This window comes from Garra rufa, chromosome 3 (assembly GCF_049309525.1).
Source record: "Garra rufa chromosome 3, GarRuf1.0, whole genome shotgun sequence".
NCBI lineage: Eukaryota > Metazoa > Chordata > Actinopteri > Cypriniformes > Cyprinidae > Garra > Garra rufa.
In genome coordinates, this window is record NC_133363.1 from 38,980,175 (window position 1) to 38,994,884 (window position 14,710).

At 35.6% G+C, this 14,710-nt stretch overlaps 1 protein-coding gene across 1 annotated transcript in view; it reads right to left on the reverse strand.

Annotated features, from left to right (window-relative positions):
- ipo11 (importin 11) overlaps positions 1-14,710 on the reverse strand; it is a 229,992-nt gene that overhangs the window by 70,455 nt on the left and 144,827 nt on the right. Inside the window, exon 17 of the mRNA XM_073836609.1 lies at positions 12,402-12,608. Coding sequence (XP_073692710.1) covers positions 12,402-12,608 — 207 coding nt within the window. The remainder of the gene's footprint in view (positions 1-12,401; positions 12,609-14,710) is intronic.

The following is a 14,710-nucleotide window of genomic DNA, read 5'->3' on the forward strand; positions in this document are numbered from 1 at the left end:
AGGGTCAGAAAGCTCTCGGATTTCATCAAAAATATCTTTGTTTTCCGAAGATGAACGAAGGTCTTACAGGTTTTGGAAGACATGAGAGTTAGTAATTAATAACAGAATTTAAATTTTTAGGTAAACTATCGCTTTAAAGGTTAGTTCACCCAAAAATAAAAATTCTATGCGTGGCACTGTGTTCTTACATGCGAGCAGCTCGTGATCTGCTGTTTTCAAATGTCTCAGAGCGGTTCAGTTCACACTAAATCACGCTAAACTCAATCTCTGCATGTGCTCACATTATTTTAAACATTTTTATAGACCGATCAATTCAATGGATTTGTGAAGAGGTGCATTTGTAAAACTGTTTTTAAAGAAACTGTAGATTTACAGCTAAATAAAAGCTTGAGGCTTTAACTTTTCAAGAGAAGAAATCAAAATATGTTACTAAAAAGAGGTTGTGGCTAGGGTTGTGACGATGAGGAAATTTCCCCACCGGTTAATTGACATGTGACAACACCGGTAATACCGGTATCACCGTGGGGGTGGGGCTTTCCTAGGAACGAAGACGAGAGCATGCACTATAATTAAAAACTATGCTACAATGCGTCATATTTAATTTATCACGTGAGGAGAACGAGAGGAGTCGAATTTACAGAAAGAGAATGGCGGACGATTTAGTGTCAAAATGCAAAGCAAAAGCGCCTGTTTGGCAATATTTTGGGTTCAAAGTTTTTTTTTTTTGTAGTTTCGTTGTCGTCCATTCAAACAATTGACGCCGAATTGCCAATACCGGCAAAACTGAAAGTGAAAGCATAATACGCACGCATTTATAAGCTATTTAAAAGCAGAAAAAACGAGGAAAAGAGCTCTTTATTGCCAAACAGGCGTTTTGCATTGCGTTTTGACACTAAATCATCCGCCATTCTCTTTCTGTAAATTCGACTCCTCTCGTTCTCCTCACGTAATAAAAAAATGAAATATGACGCATTGTAGCTATGTTCAGTTTTTAATTATAGTGCATGCTCTCGTCTTAAGTAAATTATTTATAATTATATTTTCCATTTAATTCAAATAAATATTTAATAAAAAAACGAATAGGCATACTTTAAAAAATAAATAAATAAAATGTGGGGACGGTGTCACGGTGGAAAAGTGATGTCACCGGTGTTGCGTCTTAAAACCGGTAACACCGTCAACACCGTCTATCGTGGCAAGCCTAGTTGTGGCTCATAAATGTCGTTCCAAATCCGTAAGACCTTCATTCATCTTTAGAACACAAACTAAGATATTTCTGATGAAATCCAAGAGCTTTCTGACCCTGCATAGACAGCAATGCAACTGACACAATCAAGGCCCAGAAAGGTAATAAGGACATTGTAAAAATAGTCTTTCAGTTGTTCAACTTGTTGTACTTTTTGTGCGCAAAGAAAACAAAAATAACAACTTTATTCACCAATGTGAATTCCTCTGCTTGCAAATAAAGCACAGTGTATTCGGCTTCTACATCAGAACGCCAACTCCTGTGTCAGCAGCACCACACACGTGTAATGGTGCTCTCCTGAATGCGTGGCAAAGACTGACACGGAAGTGAAGAAATTGTTGAATAAAGTCATTATTTTTGAGTACAATAAACAAAAAGTATTCGCATAGCTACATAAAATTACAGTTGAACCACTGATGTCACATGAACTATTTTAATAATGTCCTTACTACCTTTCTGGCCCTTGAAAGTGACAGTTGCGTTGCTGTCTATGCAGGGTCAGAAAGCTCTTCGATTTCATCATAAATACCTAAATTTGTCTTCTGAAAGTGAACAAAGGTCTTATGGGTTTAGAACGAAACGAGGGTCAGTAATTAATGACAGAATTTAATTTTTGGGTAAACTACCCTTTTAATTTTTCTCAAAGTACACCAAGATTGATGCATTTATAATAAAAATATACAACATTTTCTCCTGAGGTTCACTGGTTCTCCTGAGAAACACTGTAATGGGGTCCAAAACAGTTCAATTATACCCTAATAAGTTTCACACAATGAGCTTTTCCCAAAATATCTTCTTTTGTGCTCTATAGAAGAAAAAACGTCATACCGGTTTGGAATGACATGAGGGTCAATAAATAATGATAGAATTTTCAGAATTTTCATTTTTGGGTGAACTATCCCATTAATGCTACATCATAGAAACGTTCCCCCCAAAGTAAGGAACCAAAATTGAACAATCTCAAAAGACTCCCCTGGAAAATAAGCCCCAGTAGACTGATGAAAGGCTATAAATGCCTCAGGTTTTACATCCATATTACTCTGTCGCCATTTGAGACTCGCCCCAGAGATGCCACAACATTTCAATGCCTGACACGTATGCGATGAAATGTGAAACACATTAAATGAATATCCTATCGGCCTTCCCAGTTTGTTCCGTTTTCCATCGTTCAATAATATTTGTTTGCCATTCCCACTCTGGACGGGCTAGCTGAGGGAAACGAAGCTGGGTTTTTATTCGCTTTGATAAGTTAATAACAAACATGTAAACTTTATTTGGATTCCCTGTCACACGTACCTAGCAGCTGCACAGCTGAAGGAGAGTTAATAGTGTTTGGTGAGCCCGTGGTTTGCCTCGTTTCAGCGCTCTCTGACTCCAATTTCTCGTGGCACGCACGTAAATACATACACAAACACCCAGGCGAGCGTGCTCAGTGGGGAGCTCTCAGACATTTGAAGAGCATGCTAATGGTCTGTCATCTCCACAACTTAAATATTTAAACTGGATCTGCTGAGCCTGTGCAGCCTGCAGGGGCGATATGACATGAGAGAGTGGGCCGCACATCGGCCTTAGTGCTTAGACTACACCGGCTTCCATAAATACAATGAACAAATCGATGAATAAATAAGTACACGTTAGGGTCGGGCAGTATGACGGCGTAAACAGCAGGATGCTAGAAATATCCACATGGATTATGAATGGGCAGGACTGCGTTATGCTATTTACATGCTATTTGAGATAATATGAAAATACATAGAGGCACAGAAAAACAATGACGAAGAGATGAGAGGTATGATGAGATGCTTGCACAATTCAAAACAAATTATTATTATTATTATTTTTAATTCTCCACAACGTAACAAATGAAATATGATCATTTGTGACAGATCAGCAGAAATAGGACTCAATAGAATTTGGATTTGTCTCTTTTTTTTTATATTTGTTTAACTGATTCCACTACTTTACCATTTAATACTGAGGCTGCTTTGAAATATGTATTGACTTGACCATATTAATTTAGCTTTTTTACATTTTAGTAAAAGAGGGTCATACCAAACAATCAATAATTTATCATTTTAAAAAATGTGCAAAATGTAAAAAAAATGAAAAAAGGAATATTTTCACTAGTAGTCTTAGACGTTTACATTTGAATTGAATTTATTTGAAAAAAATAAATTGTGATACATGCAATTAATGTAATATAAATCTATTTATACAGCGATAACATTTTTAGCTGAAGTAGGGCCCTATAAACATTTTTTCCCCCCAAATTTCATTTTATATTTTTCCATATTCAGTTTTTTTTTCTTTGCTTTGTAATTTTTTCTAGACTCTGTTTTAATGGTTAAATAAAATAAAAAAACTTAATCAAAATGCATGTCAAATGAATTGAAATCATTAAACTTACACAATTTAACAGCAATTTATTAAAAGTCCTATGAAATATGTTTTTTTTCTTATTCAGTTTTATTTTTTACCAAATTCTGTGTTTTCCATTAATTTTCTAGATTCTATTTTAATGCTTTCAATACATTTTAATAATCAAAGTATCTCTAATTATTTGCTTTTAATTAAAAATATATATAATTTTATGTATTTATTTATTCATTTAAAAAAAATTTTTTTTTTTTGAAATTTTGTATTTACATTTTTCTGGTAAATATTTTTTCTTGTCAATATTATTGTCACGATTTTTCAATATTTTTGTCATTCTGCTCATAAAGTGACTCTAAGAGCAGTTCTAGAGATTATGTTCATGTTCAGAGTCCATATCGCATTTTGATTTAAGTGTACTGACCTACTTATGATTTATTCATCCCTAATTTGCCAAACATGGAGGTGGGCCAGTCCTGTTATGGGGTTGTTTTACTGTAGCAGGAAGTGGAAAACATGACCATACAAAGGATATCATGGATTTATTAAAGTATCAGACCATTTTGGCAAACATTGTGATGCCTTTTGTGCAAAGTCTGAAGCTTTCAGGGGTTGAATAATTTTGAACATAAATGTTTAGAGCCAATTTGATTTTTTTTTTTTCATTATTCATCAACTTACATTCTCAAAATTACTCATTTAATAAACTTTCTTTAATAGTTTACTGATGCCTTTGTTAAATTGTTTTCACAAAATGTTCTCTGCAGCAAAATGTCTTGCAGGTCAAGGGGGTTGAATAATTTTGATTGCAACTGTATATATTATAATTTTAAAAATAAATATACAAAATAAAACATTTTTCTAGTAGCCTTTGATTTGTACATTTATATTTAAAGGAACAGTTCACCCAAAAATGAAAATTCGGTAATCAATTCCTCAACCTCATGTCGTTCCAAACCTGTAAGACCACCGTTCACCTTTAGGAACACAAATTAAGATATTTTTGATGATATCCGAGAGCTTTCTGACCCTGCATAGACAGTAACACAACTACCACGTTCAAGGCCCAGAAAGGTAGCAAGAACGTCAACCAAGTAGTCCATGTGACATCAGTGGTTCAACTGTAATTTTATGAAACTACGAATATACTTTTTTTTTTTGCCAAAAAACTGAAATTACAACTTTATTCAACAATTCTTCTCCTCTGCATCACCCTAGCTCCAATTCGGAGAGTACCACAACACATTTTTGGGTGAACTATCCATTTAATTTCCTGCAAAAATAAATATATTGTGATTTATGCCGTTACCATGATATAAAACTATTCGTACAATGATATAAGATTGATCATACTGTCCACCCCTAGAATATATCCATCTTCATTCTAAATGCTGCACAGCAATAACTTTCACGACCACTACAATGACGAAAGAGGTGCACACTGTGCTGTAACCAATGTCTAAATGTAAATGTAATCAAGCTGGGAATGGACAACAGGTAGGTGTTAAACCTAGATAAAATGCTCGGATGATTTCATGCTGCCGTCCCCATTTTAAAACGCAGCGTTTCGTAGCCAGCGACAGCAATCAAAATTCCAATCAGGTTGACAGAAATGAAAATGATTTGTGGATCGTCCTTCGCCTTGAACATTCGAAGAAGTCCCAAAAACACTTCTGTGATAATTTTCCTCTCTCTCCATCACCGAATGAACGTGTCCACTCCTCTGCCAGCTGATAAAGCCCCTATTCCATTTTCAGACTCCGATAATACCAACAAGAAAGGATTCTCACAAACATCTGTCTGCGTACGGTGAATTCCAATAGCTACTGCTGACATCCTAGTGGCATATAAATGCATTTTTACCACATGCTTTAAAATGAAGGCTGTGCAAAACTGCATATTTTCAAACAGCTTGAGACACATTTGCCATTTGGCATTGCAAGAGTCATGATGCCAAAGATGGCTGAAGAACTCCATCTGCTGAGTACAAACACCAACAATTAAAAGCTCTTCAATAGTTGAACTGAAGGATATTCAATATAAAAATCAATAGTTTTGTGAAATAAAAGGTTATTGATATTTAGCCTCGCAATCTCATACAAAAGAAAGACCAACGGATTACGTTAAATAATAGGGACATTGCTCACAGCTGGCTATCTGAGAGTATCTGACAGTAACTGTCTTGAAATTTATTGTTGAAGGCAATGAATATGATGAGTACAGAAGCTGTGCTGTAATGTTAGGGAAGCTCTTTAGAGAGCTCTCAGATGGGTTTTACCATGCTGACAGTCTCTGTTAGTACACTAAAGCACAGCACGCCAACGTTGCCATTCCCTTGAGAAATTTTGTCTCTAAATTAGCCCCCTTAAAGAGCCACCTCTGAAACAAAAATTAGATAAGCTAATAAAACAAAAAATAAATAACAAGCAGTCAATTCTGTCAATGCATTTAACAGCATGAACTACAAATCTGAATATCCAGTGAGAAAAAGGAACCGCAAATGAATACAAAAAGACTAAGCTGGAAAAAAGTGTTGGACAGCAACAGCCAAAATAAACTGTAAAAGGTTCTCACAGTGCACATGAAATTGATTTTGAACTAAACGTGGCTAAGCTACAGGCTGAAGGGGTGCCTTTGGTCATTGGCAGTGGTATTAGTGATTACACACTGGTGCTGCTGATTAATGGTGCTGTTCATAAGTTGGCATCTAATGATGGCCTCTCATTATTTACTGAGACACAATGCAGCTAATCAGAGTCCGCACGCATTTCTAATTGGGGAAGACGATATTGATTTGAACCAATGGGCGATTTGTCAAGACTTTCAATGCAACAAAAGCAAGTCAATAATTGGTAACGCTCATTGGAAATTCATGACTGATCTCCTGCATAGCATCACATCAGGGTTATTACCTGTAAGGTGTTACCTTATAAATATATAAAACATATACAATATTAAAAACATTTGTGCTCATTGAAATAAAGCTAAAATAAAATATAAATATTAGATAAAAACTTTGCTATTAAAAGGTGCTGTATGTAATTTTTGGACTGCACCAAAGTAGAGCCCTGCGCGGGACTGTTTTCTTCATCCCGCTCCCGCCCGCGCCCGCCGAATTTCTGACCATTACCGCCCGCTCCCGCAACGTGTGTGTCACACTCCCGCCCGCACCCGCAATATGTATGACCACTCCCGCCCGCACCCGCAAAACTCTGAGAATTTATTCCCGCACGATAATAGAAATGCATTGATTTTGCCTCTTCTCCCGTCCCGCAGGGGAAAAAAAACGTATTTGTATTGATGTTATTAAGGAGATTCATGTTTGTTTCTTTCCCTGGCCTGCATGTATTCTGACACACTGGTAGGGAATAGTAGCCTGGGCTATCGAGGACATCTAAAACGCTTAGGCTACCAAGTCCGACTTCAAGTACTTTTTTCACGTAATTGCCGTATGCAGCCAGATGAGGGAGCGCCGCGCAAACATTACAACACAGACTAATCCAGCGCGTTGTGCCGTAGACAGGCCGTTAGAACTAGAAGTACAGAACGGATTTGCATCGGGCGAGGGAAGAGGGAGGGCACCCTCTCGAAATCCCCCTGCAAAACAAGTTAAGCTGTCCAATGAAATGGAGTTGCACTTTACCTCCGTCCTGAAAACGAAGTAAGTTTAAGACTTTTTTTCCTCACTAACGCAAAGCGCGCTGAGCATCCGGATCCCGCAGTGCTTTTTTTAGCTGCCCATTCCCGCCCGCAGCAAAGTTCAAACCGCCCGCTCCCGCGAGATTTGCGTTGGGTCCCGCGGGACCCGCGGGTCCCAATCCCAATGCAGCCCTCTACACCAAAGCATAAAAACACCGTAATACATTCACAGGTATTAAAGGTGCTATAGAATGCATTGATACAATATTATGTATATTGTTCTCTGATATCTACATAGAAGGTATATGGCATAGGAAAGGGCAAAAATTCTTCAGAAATGGTTTTACAGGTCCATTTACAACCCTAGGATTTGTCCCTAAAATGAAATGCTCTGTTATTACCTTATTTGGAAGGTTCATGAATAATAATCATGAGCTCTGCTCTGATTGGCTGTTTCACAGAGCGGCTCATTTCACTAGCTCGCACATAACGGAAAATATATATTTAATCACGGAGCTCGAGCCACTATTATGCGGGTCATTGAAACTGCCATTTTGAATGCACAATCATTTTACTTTCACTTTTGTGATCGCACATGCTCTGTGTAACGTTATACTACAGCGGCAGTACTTACCACATATTTTACAAGTTTAGATCATTCGCCATCAACCACGCAGTCATCTCTCCGTTTATGTGGTAAGTAGGGATGTAACGGTATCAAAACTTCACGGTACGGTAATACCTCGGTATGAATGGCACGGTACGGTATTTATTGAATCATTTACAGGGAAAACAAAACTAATGAAGAGACTCGAAAAAAAGTGCCAGATGTGTTTATTAAACAGTTTACATGAACACTGAACATATCAATGGCATACACATTTGCCATCTATCTGTAAACTTTGAAACAGGAACTTCAATTTTTCAATTTTAATAACAAAAAATTATTAAACCATGTAACCACGTTACTTTTTTTTCGCAGTACTTTAGCCTACTTTGTGTACTAGTAACGAAAACCTTCATTTCAGTGGAAAAATAAGTCCAAAATTATGTTTTAACATTTTGAACAATAGGGCTCCACAATCTTTTGCTTTTTTTTTTTTCTTGTGTGTTTTTATTTTTCTGATAATCAATTAAAGAATAAACATTTATTTTTAATCAAATGAAAAATAAACCCTTTTAATTTTTGGCAAACAAATAGAGGTTTACTGTTAAAATCAATACATGGAAGAACAATTATATTCAGTTTAAAACGTTTAAATAATAATTGTAGTATTTTTGTTCCAAAAGTAAGTGGTTAATCTTGTTGTAATATTAATTGTTTATCATATATATTGTTTTATGTAAATTATTTAAATAGGAATATATACACACCTACATTATACTGTACAAAAGTAATACAAGTCTAATATTGTTCTGTTACATGTTAAACCGTACTTTTATTTTGACAGGTTTCTGTGTGTATACCATAGTATGATATGATGCTAGTTTTCTCAAATGAAACGGTAAAAGTGACACTCACAGCAGCTTTGGAGACTGAGCCAAAAATAAGCGTGAGCGTCACGCGTGCTTCAGTATGCCTGTAGTAAAGAAAAAAAACGTGTCTCCTCCATTCATACACACAGAGGCAAACGGAACATGCAGGATTCATATTAAAACGGACAGTTTTCACAGACACTAGTCCATATCGCGATTTGAATTAAGTGACAGACCAACTTTTGATTTATTAATCGTATAATCTACAAATTCCGTGGCATTTCGCGCTATAGTAAATTCCGTTTTTATGAATGGTGTCCGCGATCCAGTCCGTGTTTTCGCGGAGGAGACATTGTAAACGCGTGTAGAGACAGAAATGACATGCCTTCGTGTAAATAAGATAAATAACATAAGGCAATTTAGTTTGTTTAATAAAAGAACAATGTATAGACCTGTTCTATAGGAAAGATAACCTTAAATGACTTCTATTGTGATCTGGCGCTATATCGAAAATAAAGGGAACTTGACGTTCAAGGGGGACGGGCAACAGACCGCAAAGGATGACGGCCACACCTGGGCTGATGGGAATTGTAGTTCCCGCTACCTCCCGTTCGCTCCATTCGCCTGAGCAAACTTTTCTTAGAAGACCTATGGTATGGTTTTATCGAGTAATGCAACCACGGTAGTATCGAAAAAATTTGCTATTGCGGTACGACGGTATTTACAATACCGTTACATCCCTAGTGGTAAGTGAAATCTTATGTACTGCAATGTAACAGGCTACCGCTAGCATTAACTCCCTGAGGACGGCTGTATCGCTGGAGATACCAGCTCTTTTTTTTTTTTTAAGATCAGCGCAAAAGACACTAAAAATGCTCTGTCGGTTTCAGTCGTACAGATTAGACATATACATCATTGGAAACTGTAAAGTGTGTACTTTTATTTGTGCACACTCACAAGAACAACAGAAAGTTGTGCTTTTTTTTTTTTAGAAAAAAGAAAACGAACAGGGTGATTTCTGTTTTCTCTGTCTCCGCCAACTGCTTTTAGAAATGCGTCACTTAAATCATTCAAACTCGGTGAATACTCAGCACACAAACAGAAAAGTGGTATCTACAGAAAGCTTGAGATTTATGCTTTTAAACGAAGTAAGTTTTATCGAAAACAAATATTCTGTGATAAAGTAATCTATATGAAACCAAGAAGATGTCTAGTCTTTCCAGTTGATACTAATTATATTTAATATTACCACGCCCACTAGCGAAATTTTTCTTTGGTATTCAAATTAGCCATGTGCTACAAGCGCGGCAAGGACCGGAGTATCTGTACGCGAGGAAACTCCCACATCACCGCAACAAAGCAACATGACTTCAAGTTCATCTTGGTTACAGTTTGTTACTGAATGAAGACGTGCTGTGAGGAATAAGACTTATATTTACCTCGATCAGAAGAAGGACGCGATTAATCACATCCAAAATAAATTAATCACATCCAAAATAAAAGTTTGTTTATAGAATATATGTGTGTGTACTGTGCATATTTAATATGTATATATAATAACACGCACATACAGTATATATTTTAACATTTTTTCATGTACTTACTTTATATATTTACTATTTATATACATTTACTGTATACATGTATATATGAACTGCTAAAATTACTAACTGGAAATAAATAAAAAAACAAAAATTACACAAATTAAAACTAAAACAGAAACTGAAATAAAAAGAAATTGAATACATTTAAAAATAAAAAAATAAAACAATAAATTACATTTAAAATGAAAGCTAATATATAGTTTACAAAAATATCTATCATAATACTTATGAATATACTAAAAATATAAAAATTAAAGATAAGTTCAATATAAGCTATAATAGTATATAAATAATATTATTGAAATTATGGAATTATTATTATCACTATGAAAATTAAACAGAAAATATCAAATAATACAGGGCTGTTTAGGAATTTTGGGGATTAAAAATAAAACGAGTGAATGGATTTTTATCATTGTAGGGTGGTTGTGTCCACACACTGCAGTAGGGCTGTGCAACTAATCGAAATTCAGTTTCAATTTCGGCTTCAAACGATCATAAAAAAATACAGTAATCAAGATGAAATGATTATTGCGCCCCATTCTGCCCCCTTTCCAGTGGTGTGCTTTCGCTCCTCCATAAAAGCCCAATTTCACATTCAAATCAGCAAAATCATATAACGTGACTTTCATAAAATGGGATGTGCTTGATTTATTCATGTTTCTTTGATGTTGTGTTTTTAAAAGCGCAAAAGAAAACTTGTGTTGCTCTGCGTATGCGCTCAGAGACGAAGCAGAACACAGACATGTAAAGTCATCTTTTAACTCAAGGTGCGCGCCTAAACAGTCAAATACACGCAAATATATTTCAAAATGAGGCGCTTGGTGATTATTCATGTAAACCCTTGTCAGTTATGTCTTAAATGATCATAAACAGAAAATACGTGTGTAACAGTATATTGGATCCGTGTGGCTCTTAAAGTGGCAACAAATAATATTCCTTCTGCCATCTCTGTGCTTAATATTAATAAAACGTAAAAATACAAAGAAAAATCACTCACTGCTCTTGAATGAAGGACTTTTTTAGTTTTAATAAGAAACAAAGCATGTTTAATTCTTACAGTGAAGACGCTGTTTTATTTTACATTCAAATAAGTACATTCAATTTCTGCAGTAGGCTGTTAGACTACGTTACACTTGCATAAAAGTATTCAGTTTTTTCTTTCCAAAAAAGCATTTTTTTTTTTTTTTTTTGTATCTTTTTCTGTTGTATTGCTATCTTTAAATTAATCACTAATATAAAGTTTTGGACCTCTCTCGTGAATGTGGAAAGGACAGTTAGAGCAGGAGCAATGTAATATTTTGCACTGTTTTATGATTATTTATGTACTTTTTGAAGTTTGAAAGCCTCCACATTCATTGCAATTGACCCTTCGCGAAAACCCGTCCTCCTTAGTTACTGTTGCTATGTCCAACAAACAATGTCTCACACTACAGATCATGTTCGCATGAAACTGACAACATGCCGACAGACAAGACAGGGCACTTTACTTCTGGTATGAAACAAGGTCTCAGCTTTTTATGTCATTTTTAAGAAATTCAAATACTAAATACTATAAATAAATACTACTATTGGCTCTTTAATGTGTCATTACAGATCACCGTGTTGCCTCAGTTCAAACGGCATGTGAACTGATTGCCCTTTCATACTAACGAAAATAAACAGGAATGAACATAAGAATACACTGAATTTTTCAAGTTTAAGTCCACTGAAGTCAATGTACTCCCCTGTCTGGTTTGTTTGTAGGACAAAATAGCAGATTCTTTGTTATAATTGGTCAGATCGCCTGTCAATCAAGCTCTTTGTTAAGGGTCCATTCAAACTCTCTTGTGAATGTGACAAGGAAATTAGAGCTGGAGTAATATAATATTTCGCACTGTTTTATGATACTTCTATCATGCATTTGTCTACTTTTTGAATTTTGAAAGCCTCAGTCCACATTTATTGTTATTGCGAAGAAAATAAAGCCCAGCAGATTTAGAGTAGAGTAAATGATAACAATATTAGTGTTTTGGCTGAACTATTCCTATAAGGAACCTGGACATCCTGTAAGTTCCACTTACCACAAGGTCAGGGTCCTGCATGAGACTGAGGATGACCTCATAGAGCAGGGGTCGCAGTTCTGGCTTGAACTTCACCGAGATCCACTGTCCAATCAGCCAGATCACTCGCCTTCTGATCAACTTGTACCTAAAAACAAAACAAGCCGAATTAGCATTCAGGCGCATTGTCCTGTTAATGGCTTCGTATCCTTTAAAATCCTTTCTTTTCTCTGAGAAGATAATGTTTTGAATTGCAGGTATAAGACACAATAGAGAGATAATGTCCAGAAATTGTCTTTTACTCTTCGAATCATGTATTCAGCACACCTTAAACTCTTCTCATTTCCGTGAATACTGCACAACTTAAAGTCTTCTGCTTTCCCAGGAGGAAAAACTATGCAAGGTTAGTTTTCAAAAGGAGAAAAACATTCTTTGCAGTAACTTTATTTTCAGAAAAAAAAAACTAAAGAAATAAAACCCTGCAAAAGTCCACAATTAAAAAAAACTGGTGGCTTATCTTTGAAGACATACATATAACACTCCTAAATTTCCAAAAATTCTTATAAATTATATTTTAAAATCCTCCTTTATTGGAGAAGTTCACTTCCAGACCAAGATGTCTTTCTTTCTTCAGTCGTAAAGAAATTATGTTTTTTGAGGAAAACATTTCAGGATTTCTCTCCATAGTGGACTCCTATGGTGCCCACGAGTTTTAACTTCAAAAATGCAGTTTAAATGCAGCTTCAAAAGGGTTTTAATTAATCCCAGCCAAGGAAGAAGTGTCTTTTCTAGCTAAACGATTGGTTATTTTCATAAAAAAAAAAAAAAAAAAAAAAAATTATACACTTTTTAACCTCAAATGCTCATCTTGTCAAGCTCTGCATGTACTCTGTGTATTCTGGTTCAAGACAGTTAGGGTATGTCAAAAAAACTACCATCTCATTTTCTTCTTCAACTTCAAAATCGCCCTACATCGCTGTTTTACCTTTCTTTGTAAAGGCTGTTTGATCTTCTTTGCATGTTCACTTTGTAAACACTGGGTTGGTACTTCTGCAGCGATGTAGTGCAATTTTGAAGTTGGAGGAGAAAAAGAGATGGGAGTTTTTCGACATACCCTAACTGCCTTGAACCGGAATACAGAGAGTTCACGCAGAGCTACACAAGACGAGCATTTGAGGTTAAAAAAATTTATAAATTGTCACATTTTTATTAAATAACCGATTGTTTCGCTAGATAAGACTTTTCTTCCTTGGCTGGGATCGTTTAGAGCTGCATTTAAACTGCATTTTGGGAGTTCAAACTCAGGTGCAACATAGAAGTCCACTATATGGAGAGAAATCCTGAAATGTTTTCCCTCAAAAAACATAATTTCTTCACGACTGAAAAGAAAAGACATGAACATCTTGGATATAAAGAGAGTAAATTAACATGAACGATCGAATGTTCTCCACCTACAGAATGCCCACAGGAATCTCTATACTGTGCGATTAAACAATTAAAGTGCATGTGAAAATTGATTTGAGCGTTACAAGTCTTAGAAAAAGCATATACAGTAGTGCATCCAAACACACTTTAATATTTCCAAGTTTATGCCCGCTCAATAGTCTAATCAATGGTTCATTTTCATAATCATTGTTACATTTATTCATTGGCCATGTTAAAATGCACAACATTTGCCCATCAAGATCTATACTCTCATTAAATCTTAAAGAGGTTTAGAGTGTTTAATATGCATGTGTGCATGGTAATATACTATACTAAGACTTTCTGGCATTTTCTGTGTTAAATTTGCACTTTAATCAATTCATTTTCATTTGTCGTCGACAATAGGCGACAAACGTTTGAAGGATGAATTGTATAATGTAGGTTAATAACTTTTAAGTCTGTTGCTTTCACCCATCTGTACATTGATTTATGTTTGTCAATAATTCTCACTCTCCTCCTCGCTCCACAGTGCATGCTAGGCATCTTACAGATGGCTGTTAGCTTTCAGGTCTCAGAATAACTTTCTTATGGATTCCTGCAGATAAATCGTATAAATGTTAAGAAAAAATATAGAGAATATTCAAAATAAGACTCCAAAAATATATAAATCTATCAGAAGTTGTGTATTGGGTTTTTGCTTTTGTACAAGAACCTGCATTTCCACTAAAAACCAGTCCCAATTTTGAACCGTTTTTGCAGGATCAGTTCTCAAAAGTACAGCAGGCATGACTCTTGAGCCCTGGGGGATCTCTCAGGTCACTGGAGACAATAAAAGAGAGACTGGGAGGGATCATTTCAAGGCGTTTTTTTTTTTTTTTTTTGAAGAAAATATCTCTGGAGAAACA